General features: G+C 39.3%; 1 protein-coding gene across 7 annotated transcripts in view; it reads left to right on the top strand.

The window, feature by feature from the left end:
• The window catches only part of LOC114554776 (ephrin type-A receptor 6), a 71,230-nt gene that overhangs the window by 11,576 nt on the left and 32,820 nt on the right, over positions 1 to 26,834 (top strand). For 3 of the 7 annotated variants that reach the window (XM_028576814.1, XM_028576808.1, XM_028576834.1), the window contains exons 2-7: positions 462 to 526; positions 11,039 to 11,167; positions 12,409 to 12,558; positions 12,661 to 12,822; positions 12,942 to 13,170; positions 25,873 to 26,028. In XM_028576814.1, coding sequence (XP_028432615.1) covers positions 462 to 526; positions 11,039 to 11,167; positions 12,409 to 12,558; positions 12,661 to 12,822; positions 12,942 to 13,170; positions 25,873 to 26,028 — 891 coding nt within the window. Of the gene's footprint in view, positions 1 to 461; positions 527 to 11,038; positions 11,168 to 12,408; positions 12,559 to 12,660; positions 12,823 to 12,941; positions 13,171 to 17,676; positions 17,707 to 17,873; positions 18,356 to 18,700; positions 18,749 to 25,872; positions 26,029 to 26,834 lie in introns of those variants that run through there. The other 4 variants (XM_028576827.1, XM_028576851.1, XM_028576821.1 and 1 more) reach the window with 4 other exon arrangements.

The raw sequence follows: 26,834 nt of genomic DNA, 5'->3' as shown, positions 1-26,834 counted from the left end.
CATAGTCCTTACATCTTTCCCATTCATTCATCTTTAGCTCATCTTTTATGTCATGTAGCACAGAAAACTGCTGACCTCTGAGAAGGAGAGTACTAATCTTTCAGACTTCCAGATTGAGGGTGGATCTGTGTTAGTGTTTCTGTTGTCCTGCACTTTCCTAAGAGCCTTTATTTCATAGGTGGTTGAATCTGATAAGGGCTTTACAGCTCTGTCAGCTCCTCATTGACAGCTTGATAACTATTGTCTGCTCTCTTCCCATTTTGTCACCTCCATTTCTCTTCTTTTTAAATTCACTCTCCAACCCCTCTCGCACTCTCTCTCTCTTCCCATCTCTGCTCTCTCCTGTCACTCTTTGTGCTTATACTGTTGTTGTTTTACTCTTCCAACTTTTCTCCTCTATTTTTACACCACTTTGTTTTGCACCACTCACTCTCTCTCTCTCTCTCTTTCTCTCTCTCTAGTGGTTCTGTTGGACACTACGACAGTGCTAGGAGAACTCGACTGGAAGACCTATCCTGTCAATGGGGTAAGTAAGCATTTCTTAAAATATGAGTATTCACTGTTAAAGCTATAGTGCATAGTTTCTGTCGCCCCCATGAGGAATTCTAAGTAATGACAACAAAACTGTCGGCGCGTCCACATGATACAAGCCTTCCGTGATCACACACCGCCCCCACCCTTCCTCCACGCAGTTTCTAGTAGCAAAGGAGGACACGTAGGATTAAAAAAACATGATGGACTCTTCAGAAGAGGTAATTACTGTATCTTAACTTGAGTTTCTGCGTGCGAAAGTCACTAAAAGACACAATCTTGTGAACACAGCCGTACTGAGAAATACTGAGAGTTTTGTGGAGCTGATAGTCTTAATTAGCTTTGTAGCAACTCATTTGGTATTGGCTTGAATGTAACGGATGTCATTAATATGAAAAAAAAATTACGCACTAAAGCTTTATGCACTTTTTATTTTATTTTATTTTTTTATTAGTTTATTTGTCAGGGACCATGCACAGTTCAAGCCCTGTACCAGAGTTAGCTATACAGCTAATTTACATCTGTGGTCTCTGGGCAAGGGAGATAAAAGGACAATATACACAATATAGACAATACAGACAGTACTGTCAAAACAGATAAAAAAACCACAACCTACAACAACATTACATAACATATAAACTTGTTGTTTCTTTACAAACGTGCATCCATTAAAATGATGTATGAACATCCAAACTGTCCTTACCTGAACTACAACCTATTTCCAAAACTGAATCCTTGGGACAGAGTAGTCAAAGTTGTCAAATGTTTATACTTACTGTACGTTAGACAGACAGGACCTGGGTCATTAAAAATCATACAGGCAGGTTACATGTTTTACATGCCAACCTTCCTGACAGTAGTCAGACCAATGTGTCATCCAGTAGGCATTGATTTGGTGATTTGCGCAGGTCAAAAAACAGCTATATGTCAAGGTTAAAACTGAAACTAAACGTGATTGAAAAGGGAACAGTTAAGACGTCCAAGTTACATATAATTGTTTCAATAGCCTTTCAATGCTTTACTTCAACATGTGCTTCACATTGAAACATAATTCAGCCAGCCAAGTCATGTAGAATGGATTATTATGTGATTGTAAAATATATCTACAGCATTGATGTTGGGCGTCTAGACTCTGACTTTGCCAACACAAGGAAGCCCACAGCACAGGAGGGAGTGATGAGCAATGATACTAACTTTACCCCCTGAGGGAAGGTAGACCCAGAGCCTAGAGGTGGATGCTGGGGTGGTGGTTGGGCTTTTGACATGCTGTATGAACCGTGGCAGCAGTAGCAGTAATTGACAGCATAGCTTTCAGGTGAGCCATGTGGCAGCTGCCATGCAGAATGCTCAGAGCTTTGATGGCTTAAAGCGTAACTCTCGCCAAAATGCAACCATGGGTCTTTTTGTCAATGTACCCGAGTCAAACTTTCTTTTAAAAGCATAATTAGGATGGAAACGCCACTTTTAAGATTGACCGTATTTTCGTTTTCAGTTTTCCTTTTGAATGGGAGTGCAAGGGGCACTACTATAATCGCATCAAAATCACTATTTTTAAAACACTAAGAAGGCTCGACACAACATGAAACTTTGCTCGAAGTATCACCAGGGGCTCTACACCTTAACAAAAGCGTTGAGAACATTGTTTGTGTACACAGAGTTTACTAAAATGAAAGGTTTTGAACAACTCTCTTTAGCAGTTGATTTTTCTGCTCGCCGCCATCTTGCCAGTCAAAAAGTGTCCATCTCCGAATGCAACGTAACAGGGAGGAGAGTAAAGATGGAAAACTCCTAAAGCTTAGTTTCATATAAATACACGGATAATTTGTTGCTTTGTTGTGAGTGAAAAACAATATTGACTTTGTTGTTGAAAAAGGAGCCTTACATAAGAAACAATACTAAAATCGATAGATGCGTTCATTCGCATTCGGAGATTGACACTTTGAAAAATCAAGTGCTAAAGTGAGTTGTTCAAAACCTTTCTTTTTAGTAAACTCTGTGTACAAAGACAATGTTCTCAATGCTCGAGTTCATGTGTAGAGCCCCTGGTGATACATCGAGCAAAGTTTCATGTTGTGTCGAGCGCTTCTTTTATAAATAGCAATTTTGATGCGATTATAGTAGTGCCCCTAGCACTCCCCATTCAAAAGGCCATTTGACCGAAAAACAAGAATACAGTTAATCTTAAAAGTGGCGTTTCCATCCTAATTATGCTTTAAACAAAAGTTTGACTCAGGTAAATTCACAAAAAGACCCTAGGTTGCATTTTGGTGAGAGTTACGCTTTAAGTACACTACCATGAGTGTATGTGTAAGCGTATAGTGGTTGATTCAAGTTGACTTAAATGGTTTGCATGGTTTCAATGAAAATATGTTTAAACAATGGCTATACTATTAATGTAAACTTAACATCTAAAATAATTCACTTTTCAACTAAATTTAGCCCAGTTTTAACCTAGACGTGCAGATGTCTGGAAGGAAAATGTTGGTAGGAACATTTTAGGAATAAAATGTGCCGTTATACTTTAAACCAATGCAATTCAACAGAGAACATAGACGCAAACGGAGCTGCCATTTCTGGAGGCTGCTTTTCAAAATCTTGTTTACATACTTGTGCTGGAAACATGTCCTTGTTACAGAAACCCAGATACATCATTATCTTACTTTCGAAAAAAACAGAATGTGTGATCCTGCTTTCTCAAAGAGAAACAGGAATACGATGCCATGTAAACACCCAATCCAGCTTCAGGATGGCTGAGGTCTGAGCATGCTCGTCTTTAGGGTGACACAAAGAAGTAAACAAAGAATACGGTAATTAACAACATCACATTTTACCTGTTGATACAGGTAAAAGCCTGACAACACTTTAGGTTGAGATATACTGAATGTCATTAATCACCCTTATCCTGTTTCTCTGGAAATATGAAATAAAAGCCAGTGAACAGAGGTTGTTAAGATAAAACCATCGGTTTCCAACCAATTGGCTTGTGACCCATTACAAAATGTATGTATATGTATGTGAGTTAACAGTTCCACCAAAGAGACATTCCCCCTCTAAACTTCTCAGATGGTTTAATTTAAATAACTGTTTGAGTAGGTAAAATGAATTTATGTGGCAGTACGTTTTTTGCTTCTCTCCTACCCCAATAATCATCTAATCTCAGATTTATCTGATCTGACTGTATCTATTATAGATAAATTTGCTCTGGCTCAACCAGCTACGACAGTAAAATGCTGCTTACACATGATTGCATCAGTATTAAACATTTAATAAAAGTCAGATAAATATATCATCCACAGGGGACATTTTACTGCAAAACAAATATTTTTTATTTTGACAATACTTGAAGGCAGGGCTTAACGTGTAACAGAGTATTTTTATATTGCTGTACTGGTAGTTTTACTTAAGTAAAGTATCTGAGTTTAAGTGGGTTTATCCTGATTTGTTTGACAGTGATCAGAAACTTGGATAATGTTATTAGCAAATATGGATAACTGGGTTAATTTATGTCTTATATAAACATCATATCCTGAATATGATTGAGGACAAGAAAGACTCAAAACAACTGTTTGCATGCAAACACCCCAGTCCTGAAAGGCTGGATTTCCACTAGTTTCTTTTGATGTTAGTGATGAGATGTTCTCCAGATCAGCATGAGCTTGACATCATCTGAAGATGAACCACAGCAGATAGCAGGTTCTGCCTTATTACAGCTTTTAACATGAGTACTAATTCACGTGTTCAGGTACTTGCATAATGTCACTGGTGGCCTGGTGGGATACTGCTATTTAAATGTCAAGTTCTTCATCCTGTGCTCCTTATCTCAACTTTTATCAGGAGCAATGCACACTTTCAAATAAAATATGAATAAAAATTCACAAACACTTTGAGAGACCATATTCGAAACATAAAAGCAAAATAAATCCCCTAAAACACAACAACTTTTACTTAATAATCTTTGGTAATCTCCGCTGTTGTTTTTTTTATTAAACACATACAGCAATGTTTACATGCAATGAATACGGATTTGATCAAGGCTTTAGAATATCCAGATATTAAACAAATTTAAATGAAGCATATCATTCTTACCGGTCTAAAGCTGAAGGGGAAATGCTGTAGATTTAATGCTTACAAATATTTCAGCTATGACTGAGCAACCACCAGCAACAACAATCATTTTTCCATGATGTTGTGTCTAATTCGGGACACAAGGTGGTAGCGAGACTGTTTGTGCTTTCCAGCTATTATTAAAAGTGTAATAAATCCTTGTGAGCAAAACCAATAAATAGAAACAAAATACTGGGATATTTTCAGGGCCAAATACAAGCCTACACAGGTTTTTGCTATGGAGAGCAACAACACCATAAATTGTTTTAACAGAAACACGACGCCTCCATCCAGATTCACATTAAATCAATAATTCATCACAACTACAGAGATAGTAGCTAATACCAAGATATGTTTGGAAGTGATTTGAACTGACTGGCCTTAATTGACTAACTGGTCTATCGTCGAACACGCCTCTTCAACATTGTGTGGAAGTCTGGGACAGTGCCCAAGGAGTGGCACACCGGGGTGGTGGTTCCCCTGTTCAAAGCGGGTATGTCAGTATGTGACGCTGAGAGCCACTGAGCAAGCGGGTGTGAGAATGGGTTGACGTAACACACGTACGTCGCCAAATTCATCTCCTTGTTTCTGATATGAAGACGAGAAGTGTGTGACTCCAACATCTCACATTTACCAATAAAACGTACAGCGAAAACAAAACATTCAGATCGTCCTGCCAACCTGTATACATTTTAACATCAAAGTCCGCTATAAGGATTTTTCACTCTAAAGTCACTAAAAGCTGCTGCTGTTTCCCGTCGGCTCTCTGCAGAGGGCGGGGCTGCTGCTCAGTTCCCCCCGCGACTGACACGCGCACACACAGAAACAAACAGTGGATGCAGGAAACACCAGAGATGATACGTACAGGATGATCTAAATCTAAATCCAAAATCCTGGAGGGACTGAATAACATACAGGAGCCATGAGTAGGCAAGGAACGGCAACTGGATGGGAAGTCGTTGTGTGAGGCAACAGTAGAACGTACTACAGCCAACTTGTGTTGAACTCAGAAATGTATCTAAAGTTATACTTTCTCACCTATAGCTCTACTTCCAGCAAAGTTCTCAGAGAAATAAATTGTCAATAAATATTGGCAATGGCGCTAAATTAAATACTTAATGACTTAATTTAATGTTGGCTCATAAAACTGACACATTTATTAAATATGACTATTACTATTAATGAAGGTGATGTTTGGTTGAAGCCATGTTACCTCACTGCTGAAAGGATAGGCTTCTGCTCATGTTAGTAAGCCTGTTTTTTTTTTTTTTTAAAGCCATCACTGATTTGGAAGATTATCTCTTTATCTGCAAGGAAAAAGTTCGATCTAAACCTCTTTTCAGTGATGAACAACTTTCATAACAACTTTCCACTGACTAACTTCAGTAGTTGTCAAAGATTACTTTCAGGAGTAGACCTTAAGGTGCCGGGAGCCAAAAAACATCCCCCGTCATAAGTAGAGTTAGAAACTCACCACACGTTTCCAATGTCTGAACGTGTCTGCACAATGATAAGGCTTTGCAACTGCCTCTGAACGTCTTGGAGAAAGCAAGAGTATCTCTGGGACGTCAGTGAGGGGCTGACTCAAGCTGGCATCATCAATTTTCAAAGCAGGATGCAGAACGCTACTTTACCTGAGAGTTACAGTAAAAAGTCCTTTCTGAAGCCTGGTCCAGACAGGATGTGGAATAAACATATTGCGGTTTACATACGCAGGTTGCACCTGCTCTGTCCAGCATTGAGTACTGGGACAAAAACAATACAGGGAGGACAAATGGGAGAAAACAGGTTGTACTCTGTTTCAACAGCAACCAAGTAAAACATTGTGCCTTATTATTTTTTTTATACTGGTTTCATAATTCGTGTTTAATCAATCACCGCTATTATAAAGAAGTAACATAAATACTGATTAGTTAAAGTGGAAATTTGATTACAAGCCCAATTTTCCAAAAGTACAAATGATAATCAAAACATAGATCATAATTCTACATTGACCACTGCATTTGAAATACATACAAGTGTTTAACATTTTATGTGGCAGTCAATTTAAATTTATTTCATATGTGCATGTGTTCTGCTATGGTGACATGAGACATGAAAAGGCTTTTATTTTTTGTTAAATTTGCACAGCACATGCACAGTGTGTTGCAGAGGCTCACAGAGCAGATCTGACACACACACACACACACACTCCAAACCAACTGCCCCTGTGCATCAAACAAGCTGATTGGTTCATAGAACTTTGTCACAAAACGTGTTCAAAACAGAAATAAAAATGTGTTCTCATTAGTACAAGCATAAAAGAATCAGCCAAACAAATGTCTCCGAACAACACAAGTATACTGTATGTTTGCATACATGCAGCCCACATAATAATTTTCCACTCTTGAGGATGCTACATACGAGAACCATCACTGCAGCCACGAGTACTAAACCCCTCAGCACAGCTCCAATACATTAATAGGGCTGCCATGGGGAACTTGTGTAAACTGAGCAGCTGCTATGTGTCTGTCCACTTCAAGTCTAAAGGGTAAGACGCACATAAAGGGTCATCTTGTAAGCAATAATGAAGTCTTTCATGATTCTCCCACTCTCTCCTTCAAATCCTTCTCTGTTTGCAGACACCATACTTTAATTGTTTACTTTTTTAATTTTAATTGCTGTGTTGCAAACTTTGTTAACCCTGACCATAACCCTTTGCAAAAGTAATATAGGCCACTTCATAGGTGTATGACTTATTGTAAAGTGAGTGTAATTTTGATGATATGAAGTGTTTTAATTGTTTTTTGAATTAGGTGAGGACATTTTTGCATTATCTGTAGTTTGCAAAATCTTCAGTAATTCATCACAGGGTTAGCCTCCAAACTAAGTCAACAGTGAGCCTTTTTCCCGGGCCAGTTTCAGAAAACCTGGTATTGCACTCTCATATCGCACTATTATTGTCAGTTCAATACATTAATTATAGTTTTACACCTTGTAATCAAAACCTGGTTTCTGTCTGCTACAGTCTGCTAAGCTTGGGGCTAATAGGCAGAGTGATTAGTAGGTGCATATCTGATTGCCTCAGAGAGCGTGGGCTGCAGCTCATCTTTCAAACTCTGGGTTTGCATTTGTTTTCTCTGCTCTGAACCATGCCACATCCCAAGAGGGCATTTTAGAACACTAAGGCACACAGAGTGACAAATTACCATTTTCTCTTGTTTGTATGCATAATGGAGCTGCAATTACTTAATGCTGATCTTATGCAAACCAGAAAGCCTGCTTTCTTTAAAGATAATGAGCTTCTGTTTTTGGTCTGTAAGGAGGGCACTGAAATGACCAAATATTGAGTGTATATGTTGAGGAAACTCCTTTCAAGTGTGTAAGTCTTGCTTAAAGGTACAATTCCTTTCTATGACTTCTGAATAATTTCCACTTTTATAGACTAGCAGAGATACACTAGCAGAAAATCTCAGAAATGACAAAGCAATGGATAGGCCTTGCAGTCTTACAGTCTGTCATTTTCTCACTTGAGTGAACACAGAATGAACGTTTGAATTTTAGCCATGCTAGTGCTAGCAGCTCTAGAAATGGCAATGTCGGTCTGTCACTTGGTCACCCACATTGGTCCAATCAGAAATATCTTCACAACTATCGGATGTATTTCCAAGATTTTTGTTCACATTAGTCACTTACACAGAAATGAAAGGCATTATAGGGTCCAGGTTGAAAAATATCAAAAATCTCTATTTTCTCTAAGCATTATTGTCTGGCTGAAGTTCCAAATGAAAGAGGAAGTGCTCATGATTGATTAATCATTTAGCCTCTGGGTGTCACATAGAGCTAATTTAGATAGCTCAATTAATATTAGATTAATTGCTTTTGTACGCTCCAGTCAAGGTTAGAGTGTTATTTAGAAATTAATATTTGAGAACACTCTACCTCAGTTGTTTCAATTTCCTCTAGGACTCAACTCTGTCTGTCATCTACCTTCGTTGGGTCTCTCTTTGTGTAACACATTTAATATATTAATCATTAAGGACTGTGCAGCCACAGTGTGTGTATTATTCTAAAATGAAAGTATGCACATCACATTCAACACAGCAGCTTTGGACAATTTTCTCCTATTGAACACCCCATGTTGCAGATATCATGGCTACAGAATTACATAATGTAGATTCCAACAGGTGGAGAGTGAAATCAATAAGCAGTCTCAGAGTGCTTTCCATTTAAGCTACTTATGCTTTCTCACGTCCTCCATGCTCCATTCTGTGGACCTGGAAATGTCTGATAGTCTGCAATCATGGAGGAAACTTCAGTCCTCTGCGTCTTGAAGCTTGGAAGAGAGGGGGCTTCTAGAGAAAGGGTACTTTTGCCCACATTACGAGGACACAACTCATGTAGCCTTTACAGCCCTCAGTGTCCCATAATCAATTGTGCGCCATCATGTGGTTAATGGAGCGTTTGAGCGATCCTTCAACAACTCAACTCGTAATATCAAGAAAGGTCACATACAGTAACTGCATTATATCTGGAATTTGCTCTCTTATTTATTGGTCTAGTTCATGTGATAAAAACATCAGATTAAATACACCAATGAAAAAGGCAAAGCTGTAAATAATGCAGGACAAGCATTCAATCTTCTATTTGTGTTTCTTTGCAGCTCAGGTATATTGCTTTACACGTGCTGTTGAGTGCAACTTCTTTCTGTAACTTTAGTGATAAATATGGCCATGAAAATTTTGGACTTATTAACGACAAAGAAACAGATGCACCATTAGGTTTGGTCTCTGTGACCCTATTTCCACCTGGTATTAAAATCTGATCTGAGTGATCCGATCACAAATGAACAGCTCAGACCATTTGGCCACATTCTTTTAGCAGTGTGTACGTGTATGTGTCTTGGGCCCCATTAATGACCGCCTACTCAACTGTGAGCAAAACTCAAACTCAGTCAAAGTATTTCTCATAGCACAGAAACCACTGAGAGTGAATTGTGTGTTTTGGATTATTATCATATTGTCAGTGATGTGTCATTTTTTTCCCGGCGCTGACTGCTCTTATATCCTCGGCTCTCTGGAGCTCTGTGCCTCGTGGCTGCTTGGAAAAGGCAGCTGCGGGGCACAGAGAGTAAAGGGTGAGCTGGTGAGAAAAAAGTATGAGACTTGCAGTGTTCAATGTGTTTAACCTTAACCTTAGCTTTGATTATACTATAAAGTCTAATAAAAGGATAATGAATTCACAAGTTCAAGGGAGTAACAAGTTCTCCCAAGTATCTTGTGATCTTGAGACATATAATTATGTCCAGCGTAACTGACAGAATCTCAGCTGCCTGCTCATTTGTTACTTACAGGAGTTGTGAGAAAGAAGGTCTGCAATACACGTTAGGGCTTCTTTTTTTTTACCTTTATTTATCCAGGTAAGTCGATTGAGAACAATTTCTCATTTGCAATGACGACCTGTCACATTCACACAGTTACACATTCATACCTGGAAGCTGCCCAGTACAACCACAGTCTGATCTGCTGTTCCACTGAGCAGCTCCTCTGGAGCGGTTGGGGTTAAGGGCCTTGCTCAAGGGCACCTCAGTGGTGGTAATGAGGGAGGGACAAGCGCTGCTCTTTCACTTTCCCACCCAGATTTTTATCCTGCCGGTCTGGGGATGGAACCGGCAACCTTTATTTTGAAGCTCTGATCATCACACCGTTAAAGCGAAGCAGATGAATGAGAGAGCCTGGCTGATGCAACAGCTTGAAAACACTGGTGAAGCTAACCCGGTGTCTCTCAAACGTCATGTTTCTTACGTATATGTTTCTAAATTAATTTTCACTACATGCAACAGAAAGTGCACAGGTTGAACACGTTATGGAGCAGCTCTGCAACCAGATCGTTCCTAGGTGCATGTACTGTAAGCTCCCAACATAGTATCCATATTAATATATTTGCTACTTATCTGCAGCCTAGTACTAATGTAATACATACAGCCAATCCCAGTCACTCACACCAATCCACAAATTACTGTTGTCTTAAATGGTCAATTCACCCAAATGATAGCCATTTAGTAATGCCAGTAGGACGGTCTTGCATACATGTCAAACAGAAATTCTTTTAGCAAATTCACCAGCAAACTAAACTGTTTAGATTCTTGACATGAAACTGTTGCATAGGATAGATCTCATAACCTTTCTGTGCAAACATCTGTAGGTTAAAACTACTTGTGTTCTGCTAACAAATAAAAGATTGAATTAAATTGATATTCATAATCTGTTTGTAGTTCTCTTTTTTGATGCTGTAAGTGGTAGAGCCAAAGATGTTTTTTTTGGATTGTAGGCAATAGAGTAACTGACTAAATACTCTGCTTGCTATATGGCAATTGTTATTTACAAACGCATCCATACAATATTTTCTTCTTATATTTTTACAGTGGGACGCTATCACAGAGATGGATGAGCAGAACAGGCCTATTCACACCTTCCAGGTTTGCCACGTAATGGAGCCAAACCAGAACAATTGGCTAAGGTCTGGATGGATTCAGCGGCAGGCTGCACAGAGGGTCTGGACCACATCACAACACCTTCTCAGACACACTGTACCAGAAATTTGAATTAGTCTTGAAATAGGGCCTGGTTGTGATATTGCAAGAAAAAAAAATGGCAGGCAGATGTAAAGTAACAAAAACCACGACTTCACTCTGATAGACTGGTTGATTTTGTAATACAAAAACAGTCCATGATAAATCAAAGATGGTGCAGGATTTCATCTTTACACATTGACAGTCTACAGTCTAAAACAGATGTATCAAACTCTGGAAGACCCTACTAATCTGGCTGGGTTGATGCCACCATATCAGATTTTCAAATGACATTTTTTTAAATCGTTTTCATGGGTTGCATTGTATTCTTTTTACTATTGCTTGTATGCAATTTTATGCTGTCTTGTTTGCCTATTTTAATTTATAATTATATTAATTGCTCTGATGCTTGCACTGAATAGATTTTTGTATATGTAAACAAAAAGCCTGGCATGGGTCGAGCAATATGTAGTCTATATCCATAACGTTCTACTTCAGGGATTACTAGAGTGCCGTCGGAAATTCCGCCGGTTGTCAGTCTTTTCGGCTGGATGTCCATTACCTTTTGCTTTCTTTATGTTGGAAATTTAAACTTCGGTTGATTTATGAGGACTATGGTTAACTGCTCCTCAGATCTCTGCAGGGTAAATCAAAACAGCTAGCAGACTATCTGTCCAATCTGAGTTTTCTGTTGCACAACAAAAACAACTTTTGAACGTACGTTCCACCAAAACAAGTTTCCTCCCAAGAAATGCCAATAAACCGAAGCATGTTTTTCTCCCATCCCGGAATGCTGTGTGGACTAGCCAGACTCTCCTCCGCAGCGCTGTGGAAGAAGGTCTGGCAATGCAAGATTACGCAATATGTAGACCCAACTGAAAATTGTTTAAAGGGGCTGTACTCAATATTCAGAAAAAAAGTGGTCTGGCATTGCCTCCACACAGCTCTCACAGACCATTCCCCAACTCGTTTAGATGCTTTGTCACAGCCCTCGCCGTCTGATACAGACGCACAAGGCACACACAGTAACACAACACACAGAGAAAGTGTGACCTCATTCTCTGCTCAGGACACTATTACTCCGCTATATCTTAACATAACAAATAGTTGTTTGCTGCCATATTAATCTTCTGAATATTGAGTACAGCCCCTTTAACACACCTGCATTTGAAATGTCTAATGAGCTTGTGATAATTTAATTATTTATCTATATTTTAACTCAGGTATATGTGGAGCTGCGTTTCACACTGAGAGACTGCAACTCCATTCCTTGGGTGTCTGGTACCTGTAAGGAAACCTTCAACCTCTTTTACCTGCAGACAGAACAACCGCTCTCAGAAGGGGCCCGGTTTAGGCCTTCTGACTATGCCAAGGTTGGTTATCTAAGCGATATCACGAAAAAGGGTTCTCTGTTGCGCTTCTGGTCGGATTCAGTAACAGTGAACTGTGCTAACAAGTGTATGTTGGCTTTAAAGGTGGACACCATAGCGGCAGATGAGAGTTTTACACAGACAGATCTTGGAGATCGTGTTCTTCGACTCAATACCGAGGTCAGGGAGGTGGGACCGGTGACACAGAACGGCTTCTACTTGGCCTTCCAGGATGTGGGAGCTTGTATTGCTCTTGTGTCTGTCAAGGTCAGTGAACAGTCATGTTCGCGTGAATTACAGCCATGAACTTGTATTTTATCTTGTAACTATATTCCTTTCACAAGACTGGCAGTACTTCAACTTCCCTTTTTCCCCTTTCACACAAGGTGTTCTACAAACGCTGCCCATCGACTTTAAGGAACCTAGCAGCATTTCCTAACACTGTTCCACATATGGACTCATCCTCTCTGGTTGAAGTAAGGGGTGCATGTGTGGAGAATGCAGAAGAGAGGGACACACCCAAATTGTACTGTGGTGCTGATGGAGACTGGCTGGTACCACTGGGACGCTGTGTCTGTAGTATTGGCCACGAGGAGATGGATGGCTACTGTCGGGGTAAGAAGTGTGTTTGTATACTCATTTTAGAGCAGAACACTAATTAACAATATACTAAAGCTGGAGATACAGGGAAGGAATCAAATGATAAGAAAGACATGGGGAGAAGGGAAAGGAAGAGAAGGCAGTGCATTACATTAATGGTCCCATGGCATGAAAATTTCACTTTATGAGGTTTTTTAACATTAATATGCATTCCCCCAGCCTGCCTATGGTCCCCCAGTGGCTAGAAATGGCAATAGGTGTAAACCGAGCCCTGGGTAACCTGCTCTGCCTTTGAGAAAATGAAGGCTCAGATGGGCCAATCTGGAATCTGCTCCTTATGACCTCATCAATAGCTACTGACACAGAAATGGCACATAGTAAGGAAAGCTCTGGGACTGGCTCTAGTTGCTGTAATTCTGCATCAAGGCTGAATTTCGGGAAAGAGACTTCAGATACAGTATTACCAGTAAGGCCTATATAAAAGCATCCAAAAAGCACCATGTCATAGGACCTTTAACAGATCTCTAAGGCCTAAGGAGTTTGAGTTTACAGAACTGCTATTCCCTCCTCTCAGTCTAAGACCCTGCGTCCTTGTCTGATCCTCTCCATCCACATCTATCTTCATCTCTTCACAGCTCCACGTCCCCCTCATCATCTTCTCTTCTCTCTTGTCCACTTTTTTTTTGCTTCACTTACACCCCCCCCCTCCTTCTTTCTCCTCTGTGTCCCTTTATTTGCTCTCTTTTCATTCTTCCCCTTGAATTCTTACTTGCTATCTCTCATCGCCATCTTTTCTGCTATGAGATCCTAAACAATGTGAATAAGAAGATATCAGCGTATGACACCAAGGATTGCCTGACATTTCACAAAATCACTACTTTGGCTCTCATGAGAAACTTTAGTTTCTATCAATTATTTGGTTCAAATGGGAAAGTAATTTCTTGTCATCTCAAGCTGTTTTGGGGTTTTTGCTGTTTATATGTCTGTTGTTGCCTTGATCAAAATCATGCTGGGGTAGATAAATGTAAACATTCACCCACATATTTACATAAATGGTCTCAAATCTAAAACCTTTCATAAATACCACAAATCTTCTGTAGAAGACTTGTGGACACCTCCTCTTGAATTAGTCGTATCAGCATTACTTAAATATGGCCTGTTGTCAGCAAAACAGATTAAGAAAAAATTAAAGAAACTGTTGAGTTGTTCCACATAGTCTTTGGCCTGGTTTCTCAATTAGACTGTGCAGACAGACTGGGAGCTAGTAGGCTAATTGCCTTCATTTGTTAGTTTCACAGCTAATTTAGCTGGCACCTCGTCTTTTTTAAAACTCTCCCAACCCTCTCTTTCATTTACGAAGCTCAGACTTACTGTTGTAATTAAGGCAGGTGCTAAATGGAGCCACACTGCATGAAGTGCATCTTGTGTTACTTTCTAAATTTTGCAGACTTACAGAAGTCTCAGCTGGTTGGGGTGAAATTCATGAAGTATCCCTGTGGTGATGTGGTTACTTAGAGAGAACTCCAACAGTCATTAGTACAGCTGATATGTAGGACAGGCTGTAATGTCTCCTTTATTTGCTCTGCGGGTGTACATTTTCTTTTCATCTTCTTCTCTTTTATCTGCCTCTTATTTATCCTTTCTCGCTCCCTCTCTCTCTCTCAATCATCTCAAAGATGTAGTTAAACAACACAGAAGCCTGTCAGGAGAGATTATTGATGAGATTGCAGTTTAGGAGCAGCACGCTCACGGTATCCCTCGTATATGTCCTACATCTATATTCTCCCTGTTCCTCTCCTTTGGTTGATAGCGGTTGTTTTTCTCGATTGAACTGTAGTTGCAACAGTAGGGGATCTTGGCAGCCGTTACAGTGAATGGGTCAGTAACTCATGTAGCCCACTTGGCACTTAGAACAGTATGTGTGTTTGTCTATTTATTCAGTTATACGCACTCAATTTTGAGAGTTTAGATTATATATATATATATATATATATATATATATATATATATATATATATATATATATATATATACAGATATATTTGTGTATATATATATATATATAGATAGAAATATATCAGTACGTGATTGTACATCGTAAAAATATAGAAACTATATGTTTATCTATATCCACACATGCACCTATACATTTATACTCTACATGTAAACATTCACAAAAACAATCATACACTAACATACAACCAGGCTTTAGAACAAATCCCATGAAAAGACAATACACAATACAACCTCACTAAACAAGATAAAAAACAAACAAACCCCAAAGACTTCAGCTATGCATCTTTTGTTCCATTCAGTTCTGTATTAGTCTGAATGCTGCAGGAAGGGTTGCTGGGTTTGTTCTGCACTGGACGTGTGTAAGATTGTTGCTGCTCCATAGCAGTCTGTTTGTATTTGCTGCTCTTGTCTGTGGAGGCTAATCATGGAGAAGATGCTGTGCGTGTGTCATCTCTTTGACCAGCTGAATGGCTGCCTGCTCCCTCCTGCTCTCAAGAGATGGGAGTTATGGTGGTGGGGTAGAGCCTCTGGAGATAATCTTGTTGTTCTTCAAACTAACAAACCAAAGTTGTCAGACTCCTGTAGTTGACAGAAGTGTATTGTATTTTTATAGTGTATTATTGATATATATTGTGATATTATATTTCTTTAAAAAATCTATTTAGAAACCGCATGGATTAAATAACCAGGCAGGATTGTCTGTTTTCAGCTTATCCAGCTGACAAATTGAGGTATTTAATCACATTGATGTAAAAAAACTAATATCTAATATACTAGGTCTGTCAAAATGAACGTGATAATATTGAGTTAACGCAAATTCCTTTTAATGGCGACAATTTGTTTGACGCACGATTAACGCACGTGCGTTCTGTGATTTGGGCCTCAGGCTGCTCTGTAGTTTGGGAAAACAAAGTGCATGCAGCAGTAATGTTGTGGATGGCTAGTAGAAACAAACCTCCTTGAGCTGAAATGAATACAGAAATGCATCTTCTAAATGGCAAGTTCAGTTTCAAAGCTCTACCAGATGGTTCTCTCGACAAGACTTTAGTTATTTGCATGTACTGTTGGATGTGAACTGAGATACCACCGGAGTACGTCGAGTCTCAAATACCACTTGCTGGCCAAGTATACGGCTGATGCAGAGAACCCTCCTCCCCCTCGCCAAAGGCAGGCTGCCCTGGAGTTTGCAACAGAGATGCCTGGACAACTGTTGTTGGCTTAAGTTTGCCATATTATATTTTCAGCATATTTTTTGAGTATACAGTAGCCTACCTTTGAGGTTATTCTGGAGAATATTCTAGACAGTATTTGTCATTGTTTTGTTGCAATAATAAACATTTGCATAAAGCAAGCATATTTGTCCGCTCTCATGTTGATAAGAGCAAATTAAAAACTTGAAAATATCCCTTTTAAAGTAGGCTACATTTAGAACAGATAAAAAAATTGCGATTAATTTATGGTTAATCGCGATGATATGGTTAACTATGGACAATTATGCGATTAATTGTGATTAAATATTTGAATCGAGTGACAGCCCTAATATATATATATATATATATATATATATATATATATAAACAATTTAATATTGCCATAAACCAGTCTTGCTCTTAAATTTGCAACACTGCCCACAAAGGTCTAATACAGCCAGAGATAATAAAAGGACAGCTATCTCGGTATAAACGATATGGCAAAATCCCTGACACTTGACAGATCTATGTCGTCTCACATCATCCTGCTGCCCAACTGGCAGAACTGACTTCACGGATATTCACAACAAGCTTCTTTTTATTAGTGCTGCATTCATGTGGTATTGGAATAATCAGAAAAAATGAGTTCCAATGCGTTTAGTTCAGAATTAATTACAAATTATAAGCAACCACAGAAAAATGTGAACAACCAAAATAATGATTCAATACAGAGTTCACATCATCACTTATGCACAGGCAACGTCCATACTGGTATTACGATGAATTAAAGAGACTGCTGACAAGGGTTGTGATACACAGTTGTACATAATTACTAAGGGTGTGACGAGATCTCGTTTTACGAGATCTCGCGAGATTAAAACGTGACGAGATTTCTCGTCGAGGGGAAAAGTTGTCTCGTGAGGCGATGTTATGTCAGCGTGATGGAGCGTGAAATTACTATTGAAGATCCCCCTGCCACTTTTAAATCATTTGTGTGGCAACATTTTGGTTTTCCTGCGGAAATAATAAACGGCGAAAGAGTGACAGACAAGACGAACGCAATATGTAAACATTGTAAGAAAAAAATGCCGTATACCGCGGCTAACACGAGCACTATGCAAAAACACTTACAGCACCACCACAGCTCTCTACTAACTACTGCACCCGCGACGAAAACATTAAAAGGGCAATCAACTCTAAAAGCCTTTGCATCTCTGCCACCGGTAAGTGCAAGAGCCACGGCAATAACGAGGGACATAGGCGTTTTCATTGCAGCTGATATGAGGCCATTTTCTGTGGTGGAAAATGTTGGATTTCGGCGACTCCTCCACACACTGGAAACGAGGTACGTCATCCCATCACGCGCACATTTAACTCGCACTGTAGTCCCAAACCTCGACAAAGAAGCCAAGGTCAGTTGAATAAAAAAACTATTTTCCATTCATATATTTCATCATTGAGGATTTCTTCAAATTTTTTTTAAAAATCTCGTCTCGTCTCGTTCTCGTGAACCCAATCTCGTGATGTGTCTCGTCTCGTGGAGTAAGTGTCTCGTCACACCCCTAATAACACCTATGTAATTATGTGTCGTTACTACATAGAATACAGTCCCTGTAACGGTAATAAACTTACTTACGCACTTACTGTACAATGCCAGCAAAATACAAGTTATAAAACCTAAAAACTGTTATATGGCCTACAGTGTATTTTCCCTTTTGACAGAGCTAGACTCGCAGTTTCCCCTTGTGTCAAGTCTTTGTGTCTGCTAAACATTTCTCAGAGTTATCTCTGCACTGCACTGAACTTATCATCTCACGGTCTCTAAAAGAAAACAAGTATATTTCCCAATATGGCTGTTCCTTTAAGATGCACTCTACTCTGAAATACTGCTGGAGCATCCTGGCTAAAGGAGAAGGAAATCAAAGGAAAAGGAAAGGAAACCAGAGATGATGCTATGCTATTGTTTTGCTGTGCAGGAGCTTCAGAAATGTCAGGTAATGTCTATTGAGTTTGATGTGCTGTGCAATTCTCAAACGGCATCTTCAAACTCATTAACATTAGGTTAGAAGAGATGATCAATAGTAACAACGCATTATGGTCTTGCAATGAATGATTTATGGCTTTAATGAATTACGGCCCATTCTTTTGTCCTATCAATAATTTCCATAGGTCTTGCAAAGCTTGTGCTGTGATGAAGACGTGCACTTTGCAAGTAGTTGCAGGAAGTTTAGGCATGAACTTGCGGTGACTTCTGCTTTCTCCTCAGTTTCATTTTGGAACACTGCTTCAAAGGGTGCTGTGATCAAAGCTGTCTGAGAGGCAGCATGGGGAAAGAGCAAAAGAGGGGGAGAGCGAACGCGCGCGAGAAAGAGAGAGAGAGAGAATAGGTAAAACCCCAACGCTCCCAAATATAAGCAGAGCTCTGCGCTAACACGTCCATCTTTCCCTCCCAGCTGCCTAAACAAAGGCAACAGCGCTTATCAAACCCTGCTTTCCACCCCAATAGCATTCTGCCAGACTGTTTTGACATCTCAATCGAGTGCTTTATTATTCCATTCCTTTCATTCAGTGTCAGCCACAAGAGGATTACTCACAGATAGGCTGGTTATATCATGACCTAGATAAGGCAACATCATAGTGCTAATGCTATTTGTTCCACATCCTTTCGTCACACCATCATATTCAAAAGGAGACAGTGGGCAAAGCCAGTAGAGATGTCTTTTTGAATTGTATTTGAATCAGAATAAATATGCAGACAAGACCAAAAACCCACTATTAAGCTAAGTGATTACATTCAATAGCTGGCAAATCTTCCATATTCGAATATTTTTAACAAAACCTTCTGAATGATCGGTTTTGCAGCTAACACCTCCGGTACTTTTCATTAAGTTGATACGAACACAGATTAATAGCGAGAAAGCAAACAAACAGAGATTTTCAGAATCACACAAGTCCATCAGTGTTTGCTCTTTTTCCCCACGTTCCATCCATGTCGAGAGTTCTCCAATAATGGACAAACATTAGCTTGGTCACTGATGACCTCTGCTGTCTCAAGACATGGGATTGATCAGGCAGAAGAAGTACAAACTTGTGACCTTGAATTTAGGTAAAGTGGACTAGGAAAATGAGGAGATCAATACATTCTCTTAGTTGTATATGAGCCCCTCTTCTGTCCATTAAGGACTGTGTTTACTCCGGCCTTTAACGCAGCTCAGCCAGACTAGAGCATCACTCATTCTCTGTGAACTTCACATCTGCATATCAAAGCTGCAAGTGCAGAGTAAACCATCTGTTTCTGACAACGTAAAGCCAAGAGAAAACGTCCAACTACACACCCAAACAACTCAAAATCTCTTAGTTGGCACGTCATTCCTTTCCTGCAAATGTGCAGTTGATGAACTTCCTTTGACCAAGCCCCTGTAGGTTATATCAAATCAAAAGCATCCTGTGCTACTCTTGACCTGAAGCTAAAGTTTAACCACTGCAAGGTGTTTTAAAAAACTAATCTTTTTTTAAGCTGCTCTGATCAATATTTCCATGGATCAAATTACTGTGTAATGTAAAAGGGGATCACTGACAGTGACGTACCCACAGACAATTACCCCCCGACTCTGCAGTTCCTCTCAGCTCTACAGAGCTGTGCAGCATTTTTCAGCACATTGTTTTTGTTTTCCAGACCGCAACTTTACTGTTCTGATTCACATACTGCCCTTATCAGCGATGTTTTCAGCAGGCAGGCAGCTATTTTAAGCAAAAACGCTCTAGAAACCCACTATACACTACCACCACCACTCAGACAAAGTTAGAAACTATTGGTAAACACAGTGGAGCATTTAGCAGCTAAAGAGCCAAATACTTCCCTTAGTAGTTGGTGGAGACCAATACAGAGCTACAAACTCGACTCCAAATAAATGCTACTATAGCTCTGTATCTGCTGCGTGTAAAGTTGATAATATTAGAATATTGTGTACAGCTTGTTGCGCTAACCTGAGGTGGCCAAAAAATTTATGAATTCAGGTTTAGGCAAAAAAGAGTTTGATTTTAGTCACTCATTCTGTTAGGAAGTAGAATGTTAGAATCACTGCTGAATAGGATTAAACATTATCAAAAGAGAAACTATGGCGCCATACCCTGTCATCTAGACTGATAGCATGCCATGTCTCATAAAAAAAAGACTGTAAAGCTATTTAAAGCTGCAACAAATTTACAAATGAATAGGCAATATTTGTCAAATTCCATTAATAACTTTTGTCATTTTTCAAGCAAAAATGCCAAACATTTAGCCTACTGCTTCCTGCTTCTCAATTGTGAAGATTTGCTTATTTCATTTGCAATATAGTAGATTGAATATATTTGGGTTTTGGACTATTGGATGAATAAAACAACCATAATTGGAATAATAATTGATAGTAATAAAAAAAATCGTTAGTTTTGGCCCTAAAGCTAATAACTGGTAAAACATACTGTGTCTGCATTATTGTTGTATGTTTTCTGTGTACAGCAGTATTTGCTCCGAATGGGAATATGCATTTCGTGCCAATATTGTTCCTTTCATGAAAAAGAATGTGATCCAAGACAAAAAAGCCAAACAACTGATAGTGTTCAAATTGGATGCCATTATGTGCCTGTGTGTGCATATATGTGTAGGGGATGTTTTCAAACTTTTTGATAGGAACAGTGGTATGAGTATTGTAATTGCTTTTTGGTGGTGATCTTCCCAGCGAATCCCAGAGCAGGGAGCAGCTGGAAATTCAAATGAATCTGTGTTTGTTGCCTTTGGCAGGAGCTCAGCATAGGAGGAAAGTAATATCCAAGTGACTGAGGTGCCTCAAAAATTGGAAGCTGGGTGACAAATTACTCTTCCCATTAGAGCTAAGCAGCAATGCGATTTTGGCGAGGATTTCTGTCTGCGTGTCAATCTTTTGTGTCATCCCTTTTACATATCTTTATACTCAATTCTGTCCACCTGTTTATGCAGATTGTTTTTTCCTTGCATCTCTTTCCTTCTTGCATTTTTCATTTTCGCTCATCTCTACCTTGCACGTCATCTCTTATTTTCTCTCTCATTCAAAACCACTGACCATTGCTAAAGAAAAATACTGTAATGACCTTTGACCACTGTGTTTCAAGGAAATATAGCTAAGTAACATAGAAGATAATAACAATAAATTGACAATTAGTCAACTAATTGATTAGTTGTCCAACAGAAAATTAATTGGCAATGACTTTGATTATCCAATAATCGTTAAGTGGTGTACTCAAGCAAAAATGTCAAAAAATGTGCTTGTTTCAGTTTCTCAAATGTGAGGATTTGCTGATTTTCTTTGTTTTATATAATTTTATATTGAATATATTTGAGTTTTGGGTTGTTTCTTGGACAGAATAGTGGTCACAGTGAGTGAAAATGCGATCTGAGATGCGCATTGCAAAATGTGTTATGTGGGATTGTTCATTAGCTATGTGTGATATCTTTCCAACTGAATGACTCACAGTAGTAAAACAGATTTTATTCTAGTCCAAAGACTGAAATATAACTCTTTCTGTGAGAGAAAGGGCACACTATCCTGGAATGTAATGGTAAGGACCTGTAGTGTAGCTACCAGTTAGTCTATATCCTTGACGTTCCACTTCTGGGATTGCTCAGGTGTTGCAGGAAATTTCGCCGGATGCATATATTTTCGCGAGAATCTGGCAAAGCGAGACTAGTGCACCCCAGGGCTAAAAGAAATCCTAGAGGAAATACTGTCATTGTATCATAAATTATGTTATCATTCTCTTTCCCATGCTTGTTGAATGCTAACAGTTCCAAAACGATTTACAGGTCTTTTAATAAACGTTATTGATGTTTTTCAAGTGCTGTTAAAGTTCTATACATGATTATTTTTTGGATAAAACACATCTCATTTGCAGTTATAGTAGGTTTAGAAACTGAAAAATAACAAATATTCCATCTCAAACTCTATGACATAGCCTAGTAGAAATAAGGGTACCTAAAAATGTATGCGGTCAAACAAATTAAAGAAAGAAACCACTGTCTCTCTAATTAAGTTAATTATTGCAATTGGGTGTGGCCTGGACGAACTGCCACTTTGCTCGTTTGAAAGCCATGATGTCGCTCTCTCATGGGTGGGCCAAATTCTCTGGCCGGGCAAAGCAGAGAAAGGGGAGGTAACCTTGCTCCTTATGACCTCATAAGGAGCAAGATTCCAGATTGGCCCATCTGAGAACAATTTACTTATTTGATAACCACTAATACAAAACAATGTGTATAGGGGCCAGTAAAAATTTACTTTGGGCAAGTAGAATTTTTTTTCACTTGACCGACCGGGCAGGTGAAAAAATACCTTAAAATTGAACCCTGCAGTCAGTGTCTTCTTTCCTGAATCAGCAGCTGTAGTAGCAGCATATGCTAGCGGACTATTGTCCGAGTCTGCAAAAAAAACAACACATAAACATCGGCCACTGCCATCGGTGATGGCAGTCAATGAGGCGAACATCTGCCGATACCGAATTAATTGTATTAATAGCTGAATGAACAACTGAACTGTTGATGGTATAACTGAAAATACTCTTAACACGTTGCGAGCCTCGGGGAGACTCACAATACAACAATCTAGCCACAGGTAGAAAGTCTTATCCTTATTCAACCAGTACTCTCCTACAGGTCTCGTAAACATGTAGATACTAAAGATACTGCATCAGTTAGTCCGCATAATAATCTTAGGGATTTAGTGTATCTACAACTACTGAATGTATTGAATCTGAAGCTCCTTTACTGCATGAATAGAAGTACCAGGAGCAATTTGATTCAATTTACTTTTAATTTACTTTATTTCACCAGGATAATCCACTCTGTAACAATAATCTTTTACAAGGAGTCGTGGGTACAGTACCGGATTCTAGGTAGCAGCTGGACATCATTCATGTCAGACATTATGAAACTTATCACTGTACAATAAAAAGGGCTAATATAAAAAGAGGGATTATAGTAGCAATGTTTCTCAATGAAGGCAATAAAACATCAGACAATAACACACTTATGTAATATGGTCTGTCGCTGATGATGTGAGAAAGAAAAGAAAGAAATGTGGCTCCCTACTTATGTAATTGTGGGGAAAATATTAAAAAAGCTGAAATTAAAAAAGCCTTCTGGCTGGCTGCCATGCACTTTTAACGGCACACGCCGACTTCTTGGGAATTTAGCTTATTCACCGTAACCCCCAGAGTAAGACAAGTCAATACATACCCTTCCCATCTCCATGCGTGATGTAACGCTGTCTGACGGCTCCAGCATTAGCTTAGCACAGCACAGATCCTGCAGGTAACTGGTTCCAACTAGCCTACTGCTCCGAATTGTGACAAAAGTGACAAAATAACGCCAACATGTTCCTATTTACATGTTGTGATTTGTAGAGTCACAGCGTGTACAAAAAACAAGGTAACATGAGACACAGCCATCTTTTAACAGTAAACAAACCGGGAACTATATTCTCAGACAGGCTTGCTGCGAGCATATCACTCCTACTTTATTCTTCCGCCTGAGAATATAGTTCCCGGTTTGTTTACAGTTACAAGATGGCTGTGTCTCATTTACGTTGTTTTTTGTACACGCTGTGACTATAAATCACAACATGTAAATAGGAACATATTGGTGTTATTTTGTCACTTATTTGGAGCAGTAGGATTGCTGGAACCATTCACCTGCATGTTCTGTGCTGGCCTGATGCCGCTGGAGCCGTCAGACAGCATTACAGCCCGCACGGAGATGAGAAGGGTATGTATCGACTTGTCTTACTCTGGGGGTTACGGTGAATAAGCTAAATTCCCAATAAGTCGGCGTGTTCCTTTAATTGAATTTCCAAATGAGTTACATTTTTCTTTATCATTGCATAGTCTGTCTTATAGCTGGCATATTTATTTGATAACTTTGAAATTATTATCCATGCACCCACACTTCTCATACAAATCACTCTCACACAATTATCCCCAGATTTTTTAATCACACTAGTAGTGCTTTATTTTTCTCTGCTGAGATAAGTCTGGGGAAAATAAGGCAATCTGCAATGTTTTTGCCATCTTCTGATAAGCGTTAAGGTAAAGAGAGAAGTAGAGGACAGCAGGAGGAGAGATGGGAAAAGGAAAAATATTGGAAGAAAGATGGGGGGAAAAAAATCAAGAAAACTGTGGCAGAGCAAAACAGTTAGAGAAAAATTTGAAAAGATAAGGAAAGCAGTTGGTTGAGATGATGGAAAAAATAAATGGAACGGTAAAACTGGAGAGAACTGGAGGAAGTAATGAGGTAGGAAAGTGAACCAGGGTAAGGACGGAAAACTAAAGAATACTTAGGTCATCAGAATAGACCAGGTAAGTGGATGGAGGTTTTAGACTGAAAGACAGCTAAACCTGCTGATTAAAACAAATGGGCTCCAGATTATTTTCCATACCCTAATTTATACATATCTTGTTCCATCATTTCATTGAAACTGTATTAGTGATATTATATGCCTCTCAAGATGCTGTTTTTTTTAATTTATATGTTATGTTCATTATATATACATTATTTCATGTTTTTTATTTAATTCTGTAATCTCTAGAAATTATAATCTATACAATGGCAAACACCCAGGATTAATTCAGAGTCCGAAAGTGTGCGAATCGGCGGCTGAAGTGAGGACGGAACTTTGGTAGTGTTTCCCGAGGCACAAAATTACGAATCCCACTATGGCCACGCCAAGACCCGCCCTACAACGCAGCTCGATTGGTTGGGGTTAGGCATTTGACCTTGAGTGGTTAAGGTTAGGTTTGGGTTAAAATGCAGCCCAGTGGCCAATAGTAGTGTGTGATTGCTATTGAAGGGCGGGTCTTGGCGTGGCCATATTGGGAAAAAAAATATCACCACTGGGGCTGGCCGTTGGTGGTCAGTGACAGCCCCAGGCCCGACCTCGACTTTTTGAAAAAACTGAAGCTATTGATATATGATTATTTATCTCCTGTCAAATAATTTGTAAAGTAAAGTGATCGGTGACTTTTTTCAATGAGTGATTAGTCGAAAGTGTTTGATTCTTAATTTTTTAGGTAACGTTTCTAAGATTCTTGTTGACTTTTGGATCTTAACAGGAAACCTATGAACATCTGCTATTCTGTTAACTTGACAAATAATAGGCTACCTCAAGAAAACACAGGTATTGTCAAAAATGTGGTGCTTCCACGTCTGCCAGCGCCTATGAGCTGTCTGTATGTTTATTTTAAAATGTGTGTGTGTTGTGGGAGAAAAGGGGTATTACAGGTGTGTGCCATCTGTTAGACTGAACAATGGACAGCACCATAAGCATGTGGCTTAGTAGCTAATAGATGACAGTGATCCATAGTACCTCAAAAATAAGGTCAGACCACAGGTGAGGAGAGCAGCTGGAAATGTAATTAAATGTATGTGTGCTGATGGAAATGCAATTGCATGAGGAACATTAACCTTGTGTAACTGGCTTTTTTCTACCCCTCTCCTTTTCTCCAGCTTGTAAGCCTGGCTTCTTCAAGGCATATGCAGGGAATACTATATGCTCCAAGTGTCCTCCACATAGCTCCAGCCATGACCAGGCCGCCACCATCTGCCACTGTGACAAAGGCTTCTACAGAGCTATCAAGGACTCCTCCACCATGGCTTGTACAAGTTAGTAGAGCAGTTACAAAAGACAAACTCTCTCTTTTAGCTGGGACATTCATAGTTTTCTGTTTGCAGTTGTTTGCCAGCATTACTTTATTCCTCCCTATCTCAACTTTGAAAAAACATTTGTTATGAAGTACTTCATTCATAGCATGAGAAATTATGATGTAACATCCATGAAATTGACAAGTAGCATACTGGAATGAAACACGTAGGGCACTCTGAAAGCTTACCACCCACATGCCTACAAACAGATATTCAAAGGCACACTTGCAACTTCAGTTCTGATCACTTTGCCAAACCAGACATTGTACAGTTTTTAAAAAATGGATAAAAATCAAATCTGTGTACATTCCAGGAAATTGACACATAGGCTGTTGAAATAAAACATTGCAGAATAAGTTGAAAGCCAACCACCCACCCACACACCTACACACACACAGTACCACACATCCACATATACACACACAATCACACACACACACACACACACACACACACACACACACACACACACACACACACTACAGATTCAAATTATGCTCACTTGCTGCTAAAGGGTCATTTAATTGACCTGTTTTGGTGATCATGTGCCCACTTTAGCTTCATCCTCAAGGTTAGATGAGTGGTGTATTAGCTGTTATACTTAATACTGATACTTACATACAAACATGCATTTTTACACAGTAGTATGCCACAAGTAAGATCGTATTGCTGCTCATTTCATAATTTTTTAGTTAACCATAGACACTCAGAGTGGCTCTCCCAAGAGGTCTACAGTCTGAATTGGCACCAGTGATCATAGATTATTT

The sequence above is a fragment of the Perca flavescens genome, chromosome 1 (genome assembly GCF_004354835.1).
Source record: "Perca flavescens isolate YP-PL-M2 chromosome 1, PFLA_1.0, whole genome shotgun sequence".
NCBI classification, from domain to species: Eukaryota; Metazoa; Chordata; class Actinopteri; order Perciformes; family Percidae; genus Perca; species Perca flavescens.
The sequence above is the reverse complement of the archived record's forward strand: the minus strand, read 5'-3'. Positions and strand labels throughout refer to the sequence as shown.